At 45.9% G+C, this 23,132-nt stretch overlaps 1 protein-coding gene across 1 annotated transcript; it reads right to left on the bottom strand.

Annotated features, from left to right (window-relative positions):
* Positions 1-170: 170 nt before the first annotated feature.
* Positions 171-21,477, bottom strand: LOC117752461 (leucine zipper putative tumor suppressor 2 homolog). The gene is made up of 7 exons (XM_034569777.1): positions 21,238-21,477; positions 12,520-12,656; positions 4,287-4,817; positions 3,427-4,029; positions 3,175-3,297; positions 2,762-2,908; positions 171-1,761 (listed from the first exon to the last, which is right to left on the bottom strand). Exons 3-7 carry the CDS (start codon positions 4,788-4,790, stop codon positions 1,054-1,056), a joined length of 2,085 nt encoding a protein of 694 aa, XP_034425668.1. The 5' UTR covers positions 4,791-4,817; positions 12,520-12,656; positions 21,238-21,477; the 3' UTR covers positions 171-1,053.
* Positions 21,478-23,132: the final 1,655 nt, after the last annotated feature.

The following is a 23,132-nucleotide window of genomic DNA, read 5'->3' as shown; positions in this document are numbered from 1 at the left end:
TTTCAGCCTCTGTCTGAAACTCTGGGTTTTAGCGCCTGTCTCTTTAAGGCCACTCCCTCCCCCCCCCTGGTGATGGTCCTGGTGATGCTGGTGCCGACTCACCATCTCACTGGACGACACCGGGGCCGTCTTGGATGATATTAGTAACACAAGTTCTCTCCAAGTCAACACCGGCTGTAAGAAAGGCCTTTTTATTCTTTAGAACAGGAACTACATCACAATCAACAGTATAAACACGTCATAAAATTAGCATATGTACACCGTTATCCACATCGGCCACTTCTACACGTAAAAGTGATTTCTGACGTCAGACGAGTAACAGATGGTTTGAAAGGCGACTCGGGCACTGGACTCGAGGAGTAAGTGTTTTTATGTTCAATTACATTAGACTGTACAGATGATCTTATCTCCACTGGACCTTCTGCATTAGTTTGAGAGTGACAGAACAAATTAAAACATTAGAGTCCAGACCAGGAACGAATTCTGTTAGAGTGTATATAAAGATGGACGCCATGACAGCTTCCCAAAGTGTTTGGCTTCATTTTCCGGATGGGTAGGAGGAAGTGGAAACACGTTGCACATCTTTATTTACAGTCTACGCCTCACTCGTTTGTCCTAATTCAATAATCTGTCTTCCTGAGGGAAGGAAGTTGACGTATTTTGAGAACATCTCACATTCACTGTCGATGTCAACAGCACCGCCGTGAGCTGAGTGTGTGGAGCTCGACCCGGCAGGCTGACAGGTGGAAGTTACTCATGCACAACAAATCTGTGTTAAGTTGTGAAAGAGGAGCAGAACACTGACGTCAGGTTAGTGGGTGCAAACACCAACACAGACATTAGTGGACGGGCAGAGGACTGAGGCGGAGGACTAATGACTAATGGGGTCATTGGCTTTTTAAAGCGGGACCGGAGGCAGAACTAAAGTGGCTGAGTTTTTGTCGTCTCTGCAGACTCACAACAGCACGAAGACACCACATCTGTGACATGTAGGTGAAAGGGTTTTAGCGGACAGTAGTGCAAATAAAAAAAAAAGATGGGGAGACACGAGGGTCAGATTTCTGTGGCGGCGACCTCATCAAAGTTTATCTCGTTGCCGCTGCCCTCGTCCTCCTCTCTGCTCTCCAGTTCCTGACTGAGGTCTTGCAGGAGCAGCTCCAGCTCTCGGTTCCTGCGATACATCTGCACATAGTTCTGCTGCAGCTGCTTCTGGTAGCGGATAACCTTGTCCTTCTCCTCCTGCCATATCCTGCGCTCCTCCTCGAAGCCTCCCATCTGCTGCTCGGCCCGCTGATGCTCGAAGGCCAGCTCGGCCCTCATCCTGTCCATCTGGGCCTTCATGTTCTGCAGGGCCTCGGTGCTGCTCTGCCGCTGGGCCTTCGCCTCGTCACTGTCGTAGGACAACATGTGCTCCCCTGCTTGATGGAACACCTGGCACTGTCGGTTTCCCGGGCCCTGACTGGCCAAAGCATCTCTGAGATGAACCAGCTCTCCCTCGAGTCGTCCGACCTTCTCCCGGAGCAGCTCCGCTTCGCTCTTGCGCCGCTGAAGCTCGTTCTCACACACCTCCAGCTCCAGCGTCCGTGTGCGGGTTGTGCCGTGAGCCTCCTGCAGCAGGACCTGGGAGTTGGTCAGTTCACCGCGGGCCTCTCGGAGTTGACCTCGCAGGGAAACGATCTCCCCCACCCGCTGAGCCAACTCTCCCTGCACATCCTTCAGCTGCTGCTTCAGCAAGGAGATCTCCCCCGACTTCTGACAGACCTGGAGGGAGAAGAACTACAACAATTAGCTCAGCAATTGATTAGATGATTGACATAAATTTAAAACTATTTTAATATTTGGTGTTTTTTTGTGTTTCCAGCGAAAGTATCAAACGAGAATGTAAGAATTTGCTGCTTTTCTTTGTCTTACATTAAATATATTTGGGTTTTGGACTCTAAGGACAAAACAAGAAATCTAATGAGGTCATCGTGTGCTCTGATGTTTCAAACTTCAAACTTTTAATTAAGAAAATGATTGGTTGGTTTACTGGGTATTAAAATAACTGTTAGCTTTAGCCTTAGTGTACATATTAAATAGTAATAGAAGTAACAAGGGTTGCAATAGATTGTTTGGTCTGTAAAATGTGAAAATGAGCCCATGTGACATTTAAATCTCTTGTTCTAATAGTTTAACAACCAGAAATATTTAACCTATTTGTCAATCATCAACAGTTCTATGGGTTTAAACGATGAGCAGGTTTTCAGTAAATGTAATTTCATCTCAGGCTCCACTTTAACGTTCCAATATGTAACGTTGGCCACTAGGGGGCTCTCTGTCAAAACAAAAACAAAAGACCTAGTTTTATGACGTTGAGAAGCACTGTGGGATCATGGGAGTTATTATACGAATAATAAATTGGGAACGAATAATCGTGAGCAGGGGAACAGCTGACTGGCTCACTGGTTTAGCAGCGTGAGTTTTTCCTTCATCATACGTTGAAATTGGATCATTTTGGATAATCTAAAGTGTCACAAGACAACCAAACATATAACGTAGTTTTTAATGATGAATTGTTACACAAGCTCTACGACAAATTAAGCGATGACACTCGTATCCTCTCAACAATAATCAGCCGGTCAGTGAACTGAAGAAATTATTCTCTGTGGCTTGATTTAATAACTTCAAACTGCTGATGGTGATTTTAACCAGGTACCGTCTTTAGGTGTTGCAGGTGCATTCTCTGAACTTTATGACTGCACCTCCCTGTCTCGCTGCTCACCTCCCACTTGGTCTCCTCCAGCCGAGGCCCCAGCTGGATCTTCTCATGCTCGTAGGAGCTGCAGCGCTCCTCCAGCTGCTCCCTCTCCTTCAGGAGCTGTGCAAAGTCCTCCTGCAGCTTCTTCTTCTCCTGCTGCAGCTGATAAACCTGCAAACATGAAAAAATGGATCTCAATGAATTCAAGTCGATTTTTGATTTGGGTAAAGCGCGCAATGATCTGCACAACGGGAGCATGTTTGAAACATCTATGGACCTTTTATTGGGAGAGTAAGCTGTGAAAGGGGGATAGAGAGAGAGTGGGGGAGGCAATGCATAAATGGCCGCGGGTCGGACTCGAACCCCGGGCCTCTGCGGGTTGAGGGCTTGCCTCGCTGGGACTGTTTTACCAGTAAATTATACTATGTTGTTCTCACCTGTAACTGAAGCACCTGCTGGGCACGCTGGGCCTTCTGCGAGGCCACCTGCATCCTGGTGGCACAGCTCTGCCTCAGCTCCTCCAGCTCCAGCTCAAAACGCTTCTGCTTCTCCTCGTAAACCTGCGAGACGAGACGGAGCAACAACAGACAAGAGACATCGTTGAAAGAGTAAATCCTTGAGAGTCGACGGTACAGAATGAATGTCCAGCCGTTAAAAAGGTCTTTGGAATTTCAGTTCCGTCCTCCCACCTGACAAATTGCAGCTTCGTTGTCGTCCAGGTTGTCTCGGAGCTGCTGCAGTTCCAGGTCTCTCTCTCTCAGCTTGTCCTCCAGGTCCCTCACCACCCCTTCGTAACAGTCCACAGGGCCGGGGGAGCGCCCGCTGGACCCGCTGTCAGACAGGGGCTGCCCCCGGCCACTTATCGACCCAGAGCCTGTACTCTTACTGGAGGACGAGCGCCCACTGTCCGAGTTGGAATGTCCGTGTGCACTGACGGGCGGGGCGCTCTTCATGGGCTCCAGTTGGCCGGCGGACGCCTCTCCTGACGCCAGGCCGTAGCCAGCGCTGCTGTAAGGCGGCAGGCTGGAGAGGGAGTTGCGTCCAGAGTCGGACAGGGAGCAGGACTGACTGCTTCCTCCTCCTCCGCCACCGCTGTGGGCTCCGCTGTACGAGCTGCGTTTCTCGGAGCAAGAGGGCGACACCTCTCTGTGTGCGGGGCTGAGCATGTTCAGGTTGTTTTGGCTTTCTGATGTGTTGGCACAATGGCGAGGGGAAAGGTACTGCATGGAGTGGCGGCTCTTTGGAATGACAGGTTTGAAGGCAGTGGGCCGCAGCACCGTTTTCTCCATGTTCTACAGGAGGGAGACAGGGAACAACGTTGAGAAGCAGTTACAGTTTGAGAACTTTAAATTAAAGAAGAATAAATCACTTTTAAATCATTATATATATAAAAATAATGCAGATTGAATAAATTTTTTACCACTTAAGATTCCTGTGGGCAAATCAGTGATTTATTTATCATTCTTTATTATTTCCAGAAAATATATTGGCTTGAAATATATCATTCCTACTTAAATTAGTAAACCCAATCATTTGTTCAAAGACACACCTTCTCAAGTTTTCCTGATATGGGGATCAGTTTGGGAGGAGGTCCGCCCATATTCCCATTCAGCCCCGATCCCTCTCTCATCTCATCCGCATCACTTCCTGGACTGACGGGTACTACAAGGTTCTCATTCCAGTCCCCTAGATAGTCCTCATTCAGATAGGTGAAGTTCCCATTCGTGCTGCTGAAAGTCGTGGAGCTCTGTTTCTTGAGCAGCGGTAGGTTCTGGAGTAAGGGGTCCTGGGGGGACTGGCTGCCCAGGCAGGAAGCCCCCGGTGTGGGTCGTCGGACTCTTGCTCCCAGTTCGACACCGGAGCGGTGGTCCTGGTAAGGGCCGGGGCGTGCGACTATGAGGCTGCTAACAGAGCCCATAGGATCCAGAGTGGAGGGTGGTGGTGGTGCGTTGATGGGGGACGAGGGGCCAGAGTGGTGTCGTCTACGGGCTCCTCCACTCAGGCCGGAGCTGTGGGGCTCAGCAGATATGGGCAGAGCCTGAACCAGCGCCATGGTGGCAGCTCAGAGGGGTCACTTGCTCTGAAAGAGAAAAATAATACAATTTATAGCTGCATGTTTACATAGTTTGTCTCAATTACAATAGAAGTTCAGTCAAGTCACAAGTCATTTGAGACAAGTCCAGCTGAAGGCTTGAGTCCTTGAGGACAATTTCAAGTATCCTAGTTAAGTCTCGAGTCAAGAGACAAGTTCAAGTCAAGTGTTTCCTGTACTTGTACAAGCAAGAATCAAGTAACTGGAGACAAACCCAAGTAAAGTCTTAAGTATTCAAATAGCAGATCTCAGACAAGTCCACAGTCATCTTCCAGAAACTCTCAAATCAGACCTCAAGTCATTCAAGATGAGTCCAATTCATGTCTCAAGTCTTGTACTAACAAGTTTTAAGTCCAAGTCTCGAGTTCAAGCATTTATCACGTCTGAAATCCAAGTCTCAAGTTTCGTGACAGGCCATAGTTAACTCTTCTAATTGTGGACTAAAGGGAGGTCCTTCATTCAAGACAACCCCAAATCAAGTTTTATGTCCTTTACAAATCCAAGTTACGTCTCAAGCACAACAAGTCCCATGTCCTGTAAGTCTTAAGCTAAGATTTAAGGACAAATCTCTAGTCCAGTCTCAAGTCATTTGAGACAATTCCAGGAGAACTCCCAAGTTCTGAGGTCCTTCAGGACAGGTGACCTCCCACATCATTAATAATCAAACTGCTGCATTAACATTTTCCAGCCAAAGCTTTACGAACAGTGTTTTTAAAATGAAACCTGCTGCTGTCATATGTACTGAACTTATCTGGGAAACGAATTGATGCATTTGATTCGATTCAAGACGCTGATAAGGCCAGGAACAAATGAAACACAGACCGAAGCGTACAAAGTATCCCACAAGACCACAGTGGCCCACACACAGAGCCAAGCCATTCATTAAACCCATTCAAGCAGCACAAACGGGGCTCGAGGCGTTTGGCTCGCGAGGCATGAGGCAGCAGAAGAAAAGGGTCTCTTTTCATTTGAGATGCTAAATGGCTTCTAGCATGCTGGTATTTTCCCTGACAGCAACAAAGGCTACTGTCTCCACACATCTGATCAGCCTCGGTAATAACCACCAAAATCCCAACTGTGGATAATACCTCAAAGGAGACGCGTGAAGAGAGGAGACAGGTCGGACTTGCTGTGAAACTTTAGCCGTGGCTGATGAAAGTTGCTCAGTAAAATCCACAAAATACAGTTGAGAGAACTTGACTCACAAAGTAGGAGGCGAAATAACTTACTGTTTCACTCCCCCAACTCTCACAGGACGGCTGGGGAAATATTGACACTATAACCGGCACGTACAAGATATGATATCATTTGATTTGTCCCGTGGACGGTCGAATACTGTGCAGACAACACTGTTGTGCAGAGAACAATGGGGGAATGGGACACGTGATGATGAAGTCATGGTGCACTGACACATCTGAGCAGTGCTCGACAAACAGAGCACGGACTATGAGGATTTACGACTGAGGGGCGTGTCCGGATCTTAACTTTCATCGATGTGAGAGAAGGTTTTTAGGTACAGCAACTTTAAATATAGCATATTTAACTTCGAGCAAGAGTGACCAATACAAACAGTGGAAGGGAAAAGATGCTAACAGGCTATCAGGGTGTTTGTCCTTCATCATAAATCATCTGCCCCGGAGGTTCTAGCAAAAATGACCTTGAATAAAACTGGGGATTTCTCTGGGGGTCGAACTTTCGGCTTTTGATTGACATTGAGGACGAAAACGCCCGAGGAACAGTTGAAGAAGACAATCCAGGCTGGAGGACAGAGGCTGATAAGGTGAGAGAAGGCCCGGCAGCCAGGACAGGGTCACGCCAAGTCAGTCTCCAACCTGCCAAGTTTACTGAAAGCCTAACGAGGCTACTACTGCGATTTAACTGTGATTACCAGACGTTAATTAGCACCAACAAACACTGGCCGGGACCTACTTAGACTCCGAGCGGGACAAATCTGGCACTGCAACGTGTTATGATACGTACAAGCTGTCAAACTGAAAATTCATTAACAAGCACCAGTACGACAGTTTTTTTTAAAGGTGCATTTTAAATGTCTTTCTCTCTGTCAAAGAGGTGATGGGTTACACAAAAAACCATTAAGCTCCAAACTGAAAATAGCAGGAAATTATAATCTAGAATCCTTTTTTCTCACTCCCCTTGTGGGAGAAGCTGAAAAACGAGACCAGAAATGATTCGTCAAGTGATTCTCTCAGGTCGTCCGGTTAATGCAGTTTGAAATGTGCCTTTAAAAGATTCTAACTCAATGATTGAATCATTGCATCAGTGTCTGTCTGGAGGTAAACGGCAGCAGGAGCAACATGTGGTGTTGGGGATGCAGACTTAACGGTCCCGGAGCCAAGTCGATTAATCTTGTGTGATTTCTCTACGCGCTGAGAAAAGCTAATTAGTCCGTGACGATATTTATTACACATAATCCTGTCTGAATGGCAGGGAATGAGACCGGCTACGCTAACGTCAGCAGTTTGTTACAAACTGCTGCTGTCAGACAGAAATCCTGATCCTGATACTCGTGATGATGTTTCTTTCATTCCTTTCTGCACACACACACACGTTAGATGCCACTAACAACTATATTAACGCCTGGTTCATATAAAAACCAAGCGAGGAATTAAAACCCTAAATGAATGAATGTAAATCGCAGCTTGCACCGAGGTCGGAGCGTCTAAAGAACCTGTCTTGCACGATCAGTATTTCGTGGGGAATCCATCTGTTGGACTAACTCTCTCCAGATAAGTGAGTAAGCTCTAATCCCCCTGGACTCGAGATGACTGAAACTATGCAGCGACTCTACTAAGAATTGGTAACCCCCCCCCCCCCCGTCCGCCAATACATGCACGCAGTCCTGGTTTCCCCATCGTTGTCATAGTGACCGGGGCCTCAAACATAAGAAAGTGTAGGCAGGGTATAAAGGAGGGGAGGGGGTCAGAGGGCTGACAGGGAGGCCAGGATCCGTCCTCATTGCCTCTTAAAGACGTTCTCTAGTGGGGACAGTCCTCCACGCGCTCGCAGGAGGCTAATGGAGGTTAAACGGACATTAACGACTAATGACTGGTGCGAGGATCCATAAACAAACTCCCAGAATTACTTTCACTGTCCCCTAAAAGATAAGGTGAACTCCACGTTATCGCTCAGGCTACATCCTTACAACTGTTCTCCTTTACCTTTTGCTATTTTCCCTCAATAACGATCCGTGTTAAATCAATAATTAACTAAAGTAGGGTGCAAACCTCCCGACTGTCCCCTCATGAAACCACATTTAAATTCACTGGATCTAGATGTGAACCAAACTTCACACACACAAAAACAATAGTCCCCTAAAACACGTCTGATGTTTCTCATCAAGATTCATGAATTATTCTGTGAGAAAACAACAACAACTACCAAGCTCTCGATTGGCTTAATTGATTCATTAACAATTAGAGCACTGAAGCAAAGCAACAACAGTGCACACATGTGAATAACATCGTAACCGCCTTATGATGTGCTCCGTGTCAGCTGACTGCCTGAGACTGTTTTGTCTGGGAAAGCCCCCGAAGGTTTTCAGGTCGGCCGCCCTCAGGCAGGCGGCGTCAGTCCGTCAGTCGCTCCTCCAGCTGGAGGAATGTGCGTCCACACCAGCTAATGAGAGTTCAGACTAAACACAGGGAACACAGTGAGCAGCGGTCAGTGTCTCATCGCCCACACACCTCAGGAGGAGGAGGAGGAGGAGGTCTGAGGTCAGATTTCTCCTGATTCAAGTATCTTTGAAAGCATCTCGATCACCTCCTGGTGGTTGGCTGCAGTATAGGACATAAACCCCGTCTCCTCCATGTTAGCGGACGGGACCTCGACCAAACTAATAAATCAAAGTACGCTTCAGATACATTTTTCTCAAACACGGTTTCTTTCAGACAATATTTCTGTTTGGGAATTGAAACTTTTTAGAACTGCAGCTCCTAATGTGCCATTAAGCAAACTCACTACCTTTGCCAGGAGAGAAGAAGGAAAAGTTCGAAAAAGAAATTTTAATTTTACTCCATCATCGGAGCTCACAGGGGGATGACATGTTTAATGGAGGCCGTGTTACAGAGATACAGCCTCCGAGGTTCACCGGCTCTGCCCCTGCAGGACGGCAACGTCACACAAACCTGCTTTGAGACGAACCGAAGGAGCCTGCACTAAACCCCTCTTTGTTAGCACCGCGCCATGAACACACATCCACAGCCGCAGAGGGGAGGGTCTATAAATACCCCCCCCCCCCCCCCAACACCAGGTGAAGAGTATATGCTCACAGGGCGGGGGGGGGGGGGGGAACAACAAGAAAGCTGTGTTACACTGGCCTCTGACTCCACCGTGATGTGGACGGACAGAATAAAGGACAGAATGGACGTAAAGGAGAGGGAGGCTCAGTTTTCAGAGGAGAGCGTCTGGAGATCCCCTCCTCCACTCTCCATCTCTTTGAGCCCAAACTTCTGAATCCCACTCTCTCTTTCTAACACCCCCCCCCCCCCCTCCCATCTCCTCATTCTTCCCCCCTCTCTCTGGAAAGTGGAACATAGAGGGAGAAGTGTGACAAGGCTATTTCAGTTTCGTAGACAGCCTACCTTTCCACCGGCTGACACCAGCGTCATTGTTTCAAACATTCATGCTCCCAATGATTATTTCACCGTCGATTAAACGTTGAGGTGCTTAAATGTCTGAAAATAGCAGCACGTGCACAAGATGACGTCTTAAAATGACTTGAGTCAAAGACGTTTAACTTACAGAAATATAAAGTAGCTGATCCTGACATTTGAAAAACTGTAAACTGAATTATTGACGTTTGATCCAAATGAATAATTGAAAATCGCTCGTTAATTAATGTACTATTTGTTTCAGCATTAAATGATGTACATTGCATGACATATTTTAGCCGGATTTTAACTCTCAGTTACTTTCCTGGTTAAATTAAAGCTTAATAAACAAAATTGTTTTGGGATTTTTAAGTGCATGGCATACAAATGGACATACAAAGGTTTTAGGTACATGAGGTGTCACACACACGTGGATTTCAACTTATACATTTTATAAATTCATTATTTATTGGACAGAAACTAAGAGTTATTTTTAGTTTACATCATTATCTGATTATAACTGATCTGATATTCAATTAACTGTTTAACTAGGTTAAAAAAATCACCAGTTATTATTAGCACAGTTAAGTTAAGTTATTTTCATACTAACCCGCTAATAAACCTGCACAAGATCCTTTAAACGCAACACAAACTGTTCTCAGCCAACTTCCCCGTCACCTTGAGCACCTGAGTAATAAACTCAACTTCCCTTTTCTCCAACGTTCCTCCCCCCCCGAGCTTCTTACCCCAGTTCGCTGTCTGCATCGCTGCCCTGCTGCCGGACCAGCTCCTCCTCATCATCCGGCCTCAGGTTGAAAGCAGCTCCAACAGTCACATGTGGTCCTGTTCTCCTGCCTCTGTTTCTTACTTCACCCAAAAAAAAAAGGCCAAATGCCGCCAACGTGAATGGGAGCACAGTCCCCTCCCCTTCTCTCTCTCTCTTCGGCCCCCTCCTCTTGGTCCAGCCTCTCCATTTACCCCCTCCTTTGATGGCAGATACACCTCCTCTCTCCCTGCTCCACTCCTCCTCTACCGCTTCCTTTGACCAAAGAAACTACACTCTGCCAGCTCCTCCACAGCCTTTGTCCGGCTGCAGAAAGAAGAGAAAGGAGACAGAATCTGAAAGCCGGGGGAAAGGCAAGCCGTTTCCGTTTGAGACCTCTTAGCTCCCTCTGCAAATTTGAAAGTGGGACTGTGAAAAGGTTTGAGTGATGGTCCTCTGTTCTGCATTTGACCCTTTTACACGACATGCGGTCATTTGATCCATCGTTAATAGAAAAATATTGATTAATGCAGCTGAGACTGGGGAACCAGCTGATCGAGTCTATTCTCCTGTGACATTGGCAGAGTCTGGCCTCTGACCTGCAATCCACCACGTGACCACCACAAATTAAATCAACAGGAAGAGACGGCGCAGTCGGAGCTCAGCTGCTCGGCTCTGAGACGGAGACGGGGGGGAAAGTGGGGTACGAGAAGTAGGCTATGCCCCGTCACCGCCTTACGCACACAAACACAGATCTGTCTCTCTCCCTTTCTCTTTTCCACTCCCTCTCTCGATCTGCTCCTGCAACTGGGTCAAACTCGAGGTTTGTCCTTCGGACGAGGCCGAGCAGGGAGTTCAAGGTCATTCTTGGTCACATCTTGAAAGGAAGGTGTGGACGACACTGAATGCGCCTCGAGTACCGTGACGCCCGTCCTGCTGCAGCCTATGAGCAACGCAAACCACCGCTCAAGACGGGACGACAGAAAAGAGGCAGCCTGCAAATCAACTCTGTGAACGCGACCATTAGCGCCTCATCTTTCTAGGCAATGGGAGAGGGGTGTGATGATGGGATGGGGGGGGGACATGAGTCAGCTCCTTTTGAAGCAGTAGATTTACAGGCTCAAGCAACAAGGTAGAATCGTGAGCAGATGTTAAAAAGTCTTAAAAAAATGAATTCAGGTTCAAGCACAACATTCGTTTTGTTGCTACAATGCTTTACATCCAGCGGGAATAAGAGAGCTTTTATTTTGAAAAGTTGTGAACTTGGTCCATTGCTTAACAGAGCTCGGAAATAGCCGACATGTAAAGTATGAAAGAATAATGCTCTTCAGTCATAAACAGTTTATTATCCTGCAGTGATGCACAAAACATGTAGTGGACATTGAACGTGGCTCCGTAGAGGCCGTGCAGGTCGTCCCCCGTCACGGCGCCGGACCGCTGCCCCGTCCCTGTCCATCAACCTGCTTCCTTCTATATTTTCATAACAAAGGCTCACGTCTGGGACCCGGAAGCTAGGCCACTCTTCAGTGTCCATGCTGCCTCTGCGTGGGGACATCACTCCCCCTGGACCCTGCAGCTAAAACTGGCCTGGACCAGCCGGCCGTTTGAACCGCTCACATCCAAAACAATCCCCCGCGGCACAAAGCAATCTGCGAGCACCTCCGAAATGAGACTTGGCGCTTGGCAGGGGGTTGCTCCATTAGTTTTAGAGACAAATGAAGAGTAGAGCAGAAGAGAGACGTCTGTAGACTGAAATAAGTAAACCTCACAAGTCCCACGTCATAAATCCACAGAAATGGGCTGTTGGCAGGGACCCGATTCAGCCTCACTCTGATTTACTGTATAATGTGCCAAAGAGATTAGGGTTACGCCTTCAGCTCTGGAATTACAGCAAAACCCGATCCGTGATTAAGATCTGTCGCTAACCCCCGTGCAGCAGTAATGTGTTAACATTCACACGTCGCAGGACACACACACACACACACACACACACACACACACACACACACACACACACACACACACACACACACACACACACACACACACACACACACACACACACACACACACACACACACACACACACACACAGCTATGTGAGGTGCGTTACAGCCACTTCTCTGCATCAATACATCTCAACCAGAAATGGCTGCAGAGAAGAAAACAGGCAAGAAGCTTGTGCCTGAAAATTCCTGCCGTGGTCCAAAAACGTTATGAAATCAGGATTCAAGGCTTCGAGAAAAAAAGGAAAAGAAGACGGTCGGTGCAGTTTTACATACGAGGAACCACATTCACTCCGCGAGGCTCCACTTACCTGTCAATGACACCCTGTGTTTAACTTCTGGAGGCCTTAGAAAAGCATGGGGCATCCCAGGAGCTCACACCGGTGAACAGATCTTCTTTCTTTCCTCCTCCTCGTCTCTCTCTCTCTATTCTGTGTGTTCTCCCAGGCTGAGGAGACAAAAAGCAAGAAGACATGCATCATGTTGTTGAATCAGCAGAGGAGACGCAGCGCGACTGCAGAGAGCTGGAAAACCTGAAATGTGACAAGTGTGTTTATGGAAGTCAGCGAAAAAGAGGAAACTCTGAGTCATGGCGGCGAAAAAGCTTCACGTCCAGGACGGTTGAGACTTGGGGGATTTTCCATGTCAACAAGAGCGAGGGCCGAACACAAAACTAGCAACAATCACATGTTGTTCAGATTTAAAGTGTCGATAACACAGGTTTGGGATTAACTTTATCTCAGTGTCTAAAAAAAGACAGAAAAGTGCGACCATCTGCAGAGAAGTGAAGTCAATTATCTCAGTCCGACCGTTCAGTTATAATTACAAAACATTACTTTTCAATATATTCGATAATATAGTGTTTTCTGCAAACAGCATCATGTAGTAAGAAAGAAGTACCGATACTAACAGAAGAAGAAATGGTGCTGGAAAAGTGTCCGGACAGAATATTCTGTGAATTTTGTTTTAGTACAAATATCGGCTGACACACTGCAGGTCAGTATCGGCAAAAATACCTCGATATTTGAACATGAACCAAGTGTTTTGCAGCGTGAAAAAGGCTTTTTCATCGAGAAAACTGAATAAACAAAAAAACAAACTTGTGAAACTAGGGTGAAGCTACTCGGTTTAACGTGCATCCTGTTTTATCAGCAGGATGTTTGCTTAAAGTAAGGTCTCCAACTGCCTGCAGGGCAACTGCAACTGCACAGGCTTGACTTTACAGCTGAGCAAACCTGCCGCTCCTCCCTCTGTACGCTCCGAACCAGTATGTTACAGACAGATGGAAGTGGATTCGAGACTGTGGCTTCCCACATGTAATGTAGCTCCGTCCACACGGCTCTAAAACAGCTGCGTGTTGTTGCACCGTGATGGAGCCAAACCAGAGAGATTACTTTGAGGCCTGTGAAGCAATAACTTAATCGTTGTTTGTTTTTAAAAAAAAGGCAGACAATTGACCTACAGAGCAGAAAGAGGTGTTTACTTAAGAGGGCCGCTCCTCTCACCGGCTACTCCACATCCACAGGGACGATCCTCATTACAGAAACGCAAACGGCAGAGGGACAGATACAGAGAGAGGAGCACAAGAAAAGAGAGGGAGCGACACATTACATTATTCATCTGCTGGACCATTGACTGTAAATAAAGATTGGACGATGTGTCTCTACATCTTCCAACTGTGCAGAAATGAATCTGACCACGACTCATTCACAGATTTTGCATCGTAAAGATCTGTGCATGTGGAGGAGGAGTCTTTAGATATCTCGCTCGGGGCTTCTCCAGTGTGTGGGCGTCACGGAGGGTGTACAGAGGGGTGTTTACAGTTCACATTCAATGACAGTTTATATCTTTAAATCTGACACTGGAGATAAACAGATGACGGATAAGAGAGAACGCAGATTAAAGTTTAATCTGTGGGAGGACGACAATCTCCCATCTGACTCTGATAAACAGATAAAGAGAAGCCAGGCAGTTTGGGCAGGGGGCCTCCAATTTCTGTATCCAACAAGGAAAAAGCATGATTTTTGACAAAATAAGGTAAAAATTACAAATCAAAATTAGTGTGAGGGTGATAAAAACTTTATGGATCAGAAAAACTGTAGCAGGCATCTCTGTGCAGTGGTCAGGAGGTTACATTCAACAGGACGGGGTGCAGAAATTAAATTCAGATACTTATTGGGAAGGGCAGTGTAATAAAGGAGAAGTAATGAGGATGAATGAGGTTTTGTAGTGGCCGGGCTTTCAGGCACGCACACACACACACACACACACACACACAAAAGCACATGAACACACACACACACACACACACGACCGGCAGACTATTAAGGAACAGGGTGGCGGCCGCGTCTTCCCAATCCAAACACTGCCACCCCACAGCACTTAGGTTTATTGTTGTAATGATCAGCCATGTGCTGAAGGCTTCAGGCAAGTTACCAAACGCAATAAGACACAGTGGGAGCGACACACCCTGAACAAAGGCCGCTCAGGGAAAAGAGGGAAAAGCAGTCGAGATCGTACAAACAGACGTGTTGACATCACTGTGCTCAGGACACGAGAGACCAGAAAGACCCAGAATACTAACTGAGGACATGGAAATCACTTCTACTGCTTATTAACAGTTGTCAACAATATAAATAAATAACACAGCAGCATATTCAAAAGGATAAAATGGGCCGAGTGGGAACTGGCAAGCGAATCCACTGGGAAAAGAGGCATTTCTGTCTTAGCCCACATGGAAACCATCACATTAAACAGCACAAAAATCTCTGCATTCTCTCAGACATTCCTCATTTGGGCTCATCCAAACCTCAAATATCCTCCTACGATTCAGAAACCGACGGAGAAAACCCCCGTCCATTTCCACTGTCACGAGTTGGTGAGTGTTTGAGGACGAGGAGGAAAAGAGAAGGATGAAGAGGGGCTTTAACAAGTAGTGCACAAAAAATAAGATACTAATACAGTTTAAAATCCACTATATTCCACGATCAGAGCAGAAAAACTTCATATCTGTTTTGTTTGCAGTTACAGTTTACTCCGAATCATCAATTTGGATGTGTTATTTCTATTTAAATATATATAGTTTTATTTTCACTACTGGTGTAAATCATGCTGTCAGTGTAATCTAGAGCAGAACTTTTTTGTTTTGTAAATATAATGGCTCAAAATGTTTAAATCAGCCAAGATAAATAAAATAAATCAATACATAATGAGGACAGAGAGTCACCAACAGGCCGGCCTATGTTCCGCTGGGTGTGAGGGATGGAGGGATGGAGGGATTGTTTGAATACTTCACATCTCTCACCCTCTCGGTGCGCAGGCAGGACCCAGGGCTCTCCACACTCATTACTTCAGATCCACTTCCCCTCTGCGTGCGTAAGCCCTTATGCAACGCTGTGACGCAGCGACTGCCCAGCCGCGCATCCCACGCAGCTTCCGATCCGCACCCTCATTCTTCTTCTTCACCTCTCAATCACTCAGCCTCCCACCACATGGTCAGCCTCGCCACTCAAAAGCCTCTTACGTTAATATCGTTTGGCAGAGACGATTTCCTTATTTCTTGACTTCTGTCACGCAGGTTTGACGCGTCGCGTTTAAATCAGCAGGTGAGTTAAATGGAGAGAAGGTTTGAGGGTCGCCCCACCTACACAGGCACTGTACAGGTCCAGCTACAAACTGGAGCTATCCCAGTTACATGCTGAATGAAAGACTGATAAAACCATAGAAATAGCCAGGAAGTGACTCGGCTTTGTGCTGATAAACAGCTGAGTGATTCCTAATTTCACCCTCTAACTTTTAGCAATCGTAAACACACATTTGTCCTGTGCAGAGTGATTTTACTGAAATGTCAAATCACTGATCTGTTTCTGTGTTTTACTCATATTTACTAAATGCGTCCACACCACAGTCGGGGGAGTGTGAAATAATTACAGCAGGCAGTTGACACACGGCTGAAGAGCAAGCGAGTGGGAAAACGAGTGGAAGCGAGATGGGGAGGAGAGTGCGAGAGGCGACGAGGTGACGGTGGAGACGAGGGGGAACGAAGAGGGAGAGAAGTAGGAGTGAAGAGAGGCTGCAGGTCTGCACAGTGCATCAGCACATGTGGGCCTCCCTGCAGCAGCTGTCAATGTCATAATCACACCAACTACCGCTGCCAATCACAGCTGCTCATGGGAACAGGGGGGGGGGGGGGGGGGGGGGGGGGGGGGGCATGTTGTTTATCGTGCTTTTTTTAGAGCACGCAATCCTCCACAAGTGACAACGGATGACGCAACACACAACATGGACAAGCTGTGTAAAACACTCTCTTGTCACCACTTCATTTTCGGTGTAAAAAGACTTGGGAACGAGGCCAGACAACAAAACTGTGCCCGCGTCCTCCAGCTCACTGACGTCAGAACCGGTGTAATCCAGCTGAACGCCTCCTTCCAGCCAGAAGAACGTTTTTTTACCAATTTAAAATATAAGATTAAGAATCTACAGTGACGCTCGTGGGCATAGCGGTGCTTTTAAATGATAATATCAATGTTTATTCAACATTACAGCTGACATTATTCTGCCAGGGTCACGGGTCATAACATTCCACGTCTTCATTCGCATATCTTTTTTACGAGGATGACCTTATTCAGGTCAAGGTCGTCAGAACATGGTTTTTACATGGCGGTGTCTTATTTAGACTGTTTGGCTTAATCTGGTAAATGTGTGGAAAGTTGGAGGGCGTGTGACTTTGATTCGACTTCGATTCAAAGTCACGCAACTTTTTGTAAAAGTTTTAGGATGAACGACCAGAATGTGGAACCATATCAAAGAGATTGGTTTTAGAAAACAGGAAGTGCTTTGGTGCCATCGTGGTCTATTTGCATTGAAATGGGGCCACGAGTCAAAGCACCAGGAAAGGAGGTGATGGAAAATGGCAATTTGGGAGGTGAAAGATGTCTTAAGATTAATGGCCGCTGTGCTCTGCTCCTTAAAATTGGGACAAAGCAGAAATCCCATGAGATTTCACCCACAAAGGTTAGTGTGAAGCATGTGTGTGTGTGTGTGTGTGTGTGTGTATGTGTGTGTGTGTGTGTGTTGGTCATACATCTACTGCTATGTCCCTTAAATACTCGGTGATCGCAGACGTAACCTGCTCAGGTGAGGACAGACGCTCGGCTCCAGATTAACCAAAGAAGGATAAAACTCCCCGGCTCGGGGTTGTGAGGTCGGCGAGGCCTCGGCCCCCGGCGCCGCTCGGTGCCCTCGGACAGATGTGCCGTCCAGCTGTGTGCAAACCTCAGAGCTGGCTAAGAATACCAAACCAATCCTGTCACAGGCCCAGTGGAAAAAAATCTGGATCAAAGCTGGGAAATACTCCAGAATGATAATATGATATGTGACTAAATAGATGTCTGGGATCTTAGCTATCATAACACCATATTATGTAAACAGATTAAAAGACACCATGTGGAGCGGTTGACCTCAATGTTTTGATGGCACATCAACAGAAATCTAATTCTTCACCTTCTCCACTGGGAGGATTTGCTGGTGTTCATTGCAAAACTGAATTTGGACATTTGAAATTCACGATGGGGAAACTATTGTAAATATTTTTCTGATGCTTAATAGCTCAATTAACTGCCTAACCCTCCGACGTGTGACACCCAGCAGACATTGAGTGAGGAGGGTGGGACTTCATTTCATTTTAATCAGCTTGCATCTGGATGAACTCACCTCAGCAAAACCCTGCTCATCAGGTTTGAAGAAACATCAGAAGCTAAATATAACTCTCTCTCTCTTTAAGAGGAGGAGAAGGAAGCGCGAGAGTCAAAGCCGACTGTGCTCGCTTTGTTTTGTCAACTTACTGTGTTGTGTGGATTCAGCACAGTGCCCGACTTTGTTTTTGACACTACAGCAGATCTTTAACAACCAGCAGTCTGTCCGCGGCATGAAATCCCCCATAGAGATGATAAATCACATACAGCAAGTTTTTACTTCAGCACCAGCACATTTCAAGACATTTAAAAAACATCACTACAGAAGTTAAACACGAGGAATTTAAACCTTCAACTCAAGATGTTTTTCCTTCTGTTGTCATTCACACAATAAATTTAAGGCTTATTTCCCTTCTTGACATTTACATAAGAGATGCAAGTCATTAAGTCAAGATGTTTTCCTTCCCGATAATAACATAATGAGCCTGTAGTCATGACTCTTTGTTTAAAAAGCCCACACAGACTCTCACAGTCGGCTTCAAACCCTCTGGTGGTGGTGAAACTGTGCCACATCACTATCTACAGTACGCAACCGGCGACAGGAGAGTGAGTTCAACACAATGGCACACTGTACGAACCAAACAAAAGGCACGAAACACAAAATCAGCACTTCTTTCAACACAATGAGCCACAGGGAGGACTAAACACAACACAGTCCTCACGTTGCCTGACAGTTAAAAAAACGCCCCCTGCTGTGCTCCCACTGTCGTCCTGTCTTCTTAAGTTTCTCTCCTCTTCCTCAAGGAGGCAGTTTGCTTCGGCTACAGGGACTTGACCTTCGGTGTAAATAGCTCAAGGGCAAAAACTCACAGCCGCTCGGCAGAGAGAGAAAACATTTATCCAGTTCAACTAGAAACCAACAACTGGATAAACACACATTTCGTGCTTTTTCTCCCACAGCACAGGTTGTTTTTTTTTTAACCGCCAACACATATTTGACCTTGAGGCTTTCTTTACCTCTCAGACCTGAAGGCCTCAGTACAACACCACCACATGTTTATCACAAGAAGAGTGAGACGCTGCTGCTTCAGGGTCTGTTCTGATGGTTGTGCTTGATTCTCAAGGCCAGAGGAGCTTTTACATAACAGCAATGAAATAGAAGCAACAATTCTTAACCAGTGGAGTGAAGACACACAAGGGAATGCACTCGGTTGTCGGTTTATTAGGTACAGAAAGCAGTCTCACGACTGATTGTCTTCATTACTGATTAATAAATTCACAAAGACTTTATGAAATGTCAAAACATTGGTACAGAATCGAGACTACGATCTGTAAATGTCTTGTTTTGTTCATTTACACTTAATTAATAAGGCAAACTAATTATCAGGTTCTCGTTTGGTAAAATACACGAAGCTCATCAGATCTCGTACTGAATAATTTACCTCCTCTCTCTTTTATTAGAAAACAGAATTACACTTGAAGTTATCTGAAGTTATCCAAGATGAAGTCTTAAAGTTAGTTACAGCCCTAAACAACGATGAAACTCATCATCTCCTCAAACAAACTACACTTTAAAAGATGCACGAGATCCAAAAGGAACCAGACTTAATATGCAGCCTCAGATTAAAGATTAAAGCCCCGACTCTACACAAGCACAGTCTTTATATTCTTGTCAAGCAAAGGACAAAACACGGAGGACACGTCTTCAACCCCACGACGATGCCAACACCCCGATGTGCTGATGAAGCACTTCCACTCAAGAGTGTCGGAGGGGAAGTTTGCCATGTGCTTTATAAAAATCACTTGAGAAATTATTAATGCAAATAAACCCCGTGGGCTGCCGCTGCCAGGACTCCACAGTCCACCCGTCTCCGAGCCGCCGTGGAGGTAAACACTGGACCTCAGCGTGTTCGGGCTGAAGAAGAGATGTGAGCACAACGCAGAGCTCGACGCTCGGCTGTTTACAGATGAGGAAGTCCCGACTGAAAACAGACGTGCTGCTCGTCTTAACCTCGTTACTTAATTGAGCAATTATGGGATTTTATTTTTGACACCACAGAGCTGCCGTGCGGACTCACACCAAAACTCCACCGTGACACACGACAACTTTTACCAACAAGCAAACTTTCGTGTGTGAAATACTGATTTATATTCTTGTTTTCTATTTTCCCAGTAACACACAGACTGGGGAGTTGTGGTCCCAACACTGCACCTGGCAAAGCAATAAGGCAGAAAAAAATAAAACCTGTGTCCGAGGGGGAATGCCACTCGTTTGAAGCGTTCACATATGTTATTGCTGCAGCCGCAGGGCAGCTCAAACAATACGTGAATCACTCTCTCAAAAATAACCCCACGCATTGTTTTGTGTCGACGCTTGTCACTCCCCCCCCCCCCCCACGGAGCTGTGTACTCTACATGTGGTTCATACCTGCAGATGTAGAATATTAACCCTGTGGTTGATTATTACGTAATTACTGTTTAAAATAAACATTTTTAATATCGGCAAACAGAAACGCAGATGTCTATTGAAATCGGCAGATTTTTATCAACCAACATATCTCTGATCTGAAACCTCTAAATGTAACTTGTCCTGTAGACTTTAACAACATGGAGGGGGAAAAACCCACATTCATCATCCGAGGCCACTGTTTCAAATAAAACAAACATAAAAACACGAGATAAAAATCAATGAGATTTGTTTACAGGAGCCGGTGGGGGGGGGGGGGGGGGGGGGGACATGCTGAGGGGCGTGAGGAGGAAATTGTTGATTTGTGATGTACAAGTGAAGTTGGAGCAGGAAATGAGTCTGGGTATAAACTGGGGGGGGGGGCACTTTGTTATGTCTGCACCCACTCAACCCATCATCTGATGCAACACATTGATAAAACTAACTTCTCCAGGCTCCTCCAACTTCTCCTCTACAAGGTTAAATATTAAACAATATTCAGTTTCCTCCAGGATCTCTGAGAGAGTGTGTGTGGTCCAAGTATTACTGGTGTTGTGGGGACCTGCTAACACAATATAATGTCCCCGTAGTGTAAATCATTACATGTGGAGGCAAAGACGTGTTTTAAGGTTGTTGGGTTAAGGTTGAGGTGACAGTTGGTTAAGACTAAGGTGTGTGTGTTTGTGTGTGCGTGTGCGTGTGCGCGCGCGCGTGTGTGTGTGTGTGTGTTCAATTTCACCTTCACACACCTGTGCATCTTGATGTTTTACGTTACTTTAAAACATCCATAAAGTTGTAAAAGACAACAACAACGACACACGTGTTTTATTGCACACACACACACACACACACACACGCACACGCACACACGATGGGTGAATTGAACTCACCGTGCACGCGGAGCGTCGGGAGCCCGCTCCTGCTCCGTAAAGTCCGCGGAGGTTTTATCCACAGGGCCGTAACTTCACCGACGGCGGAGGACGAGGAGCCCGCAGCAGGAGTTAGTTTCCTCGGCTGCGCAGGTTTCCTCCTCCGGTCTGTTGTTGTTGTGAGGAGCAGAACTGACGCTGCTCGGGTTTAAGCCACCGACTGGTTCGCGAGAGGTGAAGTTGAAGCCAGCACACAGGCACATCCGGTTTCACAATAAGGTGACACACTTATTAGGAAATGAAGGAAAGTTTGTCGTTGTAGAAAAATTACTCTTGGTTTATTACAGATGTGACGTTTGGTCGATTTGTTTTGAATCCAAGTCCTAATTTAGATTCATAAAGTCAAAGGTTTGACTTTTTATTTTACCTTTTATCGATTAGATTTGACTTATCTATGTTCATTCTTTTTTTATATATATCTCCTAAAGTTGATTCTATATCATAATTTAACATTTCTGTGTGATAATTTTGACATAGCAAGTAAAAAACATTGACTCTATATCACACAACTGGATTGTGAGTCAAACTTTTACCTTTTATCGGTTAGATTTGACTTATCTATGTCAATTTTGACTCTATAATCATAATTTTGACATTATAAGTAAACATATTGACTTTATATCTCTAATTGTAACTAGTTAGTCAAAAGTTTGACCTTTTACTTTCCATCAATTTAACTATAATCATTTCGGTATTGTGGTTAAATTGTTACATTAATAAAAGCATGCAAATTGTATTTCATTACACAAACAGATGTTTCTACCATTTGTTCGGACCTTCTGCGCACTAAAGTGACTGTGCAAAATTGCATGCTTTTATTCTGAAATGACAATTTACAGGTTTCCGCTGTTGCACTGAGTGTGAGGTGCTTGACGCTCCTGGACTGCTGTCAATGTGACACACACACGCACACACACGCACACACACACACACACACACACACACACACACACACACACACACACACACACACACACGCACTTAAGCCAGGACACAACTGGGTCTATAATAAGCAGATGTTCACTATTAAAAAGGATAAAAACAGTAATGATAAAAACAGTAATGATAAAAACAGTAACGATAAAAACAGTAATGTCAGTATTAGAGCCTGTCAGACACGTTATAGTATTTGAGCAGAGTCTACTAATGACTGGATAAACAGCTTGAACCCGGGTGGTGTCTGCACAGAGGACGACAGATAAAGACAAAGTAGCCTAGATCCACATCCTCTTCCAGCAGAACCGGTTCCCTGCTCCGTATTCTAAATATGTAGAACGAGGTCATACCTGACTAACCTCCACCCTCCCAGACAAGCCTCGCTGCTCCAGTGCAGCGACACAAGGCTAAACATAGTCCCACGGTTTGATGTCACCATGTGTGCGTCTTCTCCACAGAGGCCAGAGCGCGAGATTAGAGGACGCACATGATCAAATCTCCATTTCTACAACATGAACTCTGACTCACTCACTGGTTGTATCGGCACATGACCACATGCATGAGCAGTGAAACAACAGGCTGTGTTATGGAGAGGCTGTGTGGTTGTTTGGCCACTTTTGTCCAAAACAGACTAACTCAACAAACATGGCTTGGCTTGCATTCAAATCTGGTGCCGACTTTCATGATCTCCTGAGGATACACCCTACTGCTAACCCTAACTTTAGCACCAACAGAAGGTCAAACATTGATTCTTGGACTATTATGTTCAGTGCATAGTCTATAAAGATGGACGACAAGGCAGCTCATCTTGATCGCTCCCCCTGGTGGCCGGTAGCCGTGTAGGTCATAAATCACCCGCCTCCACCATGTTAGTGGATGGGACATGGTCCAAACTGCGCAGCCGGGGAGAACGCATTGGA

This window comes from Hippoglossus hippoglossus, chromosome 19, assembly GCF_009819705.1.
Source record: "Hippoglossus hippoglossus isolate fHipHip1 chromosome 19, fHipHip1.pri, whole genome shotgun sequence".
Taxonomy (NCBI): Eukaryota; Metazoa; Chordata; class Actinopteri; order Pleuronectiformes; family Pleuronectidae; genus Hippoglossus; species Hippoglossus hippoglossus.
The sequence above is the reverse complement of the archived record's forward strand: the minus strand, read 5'-3'. Positions and strand labels throughout refer to the sequence as shown.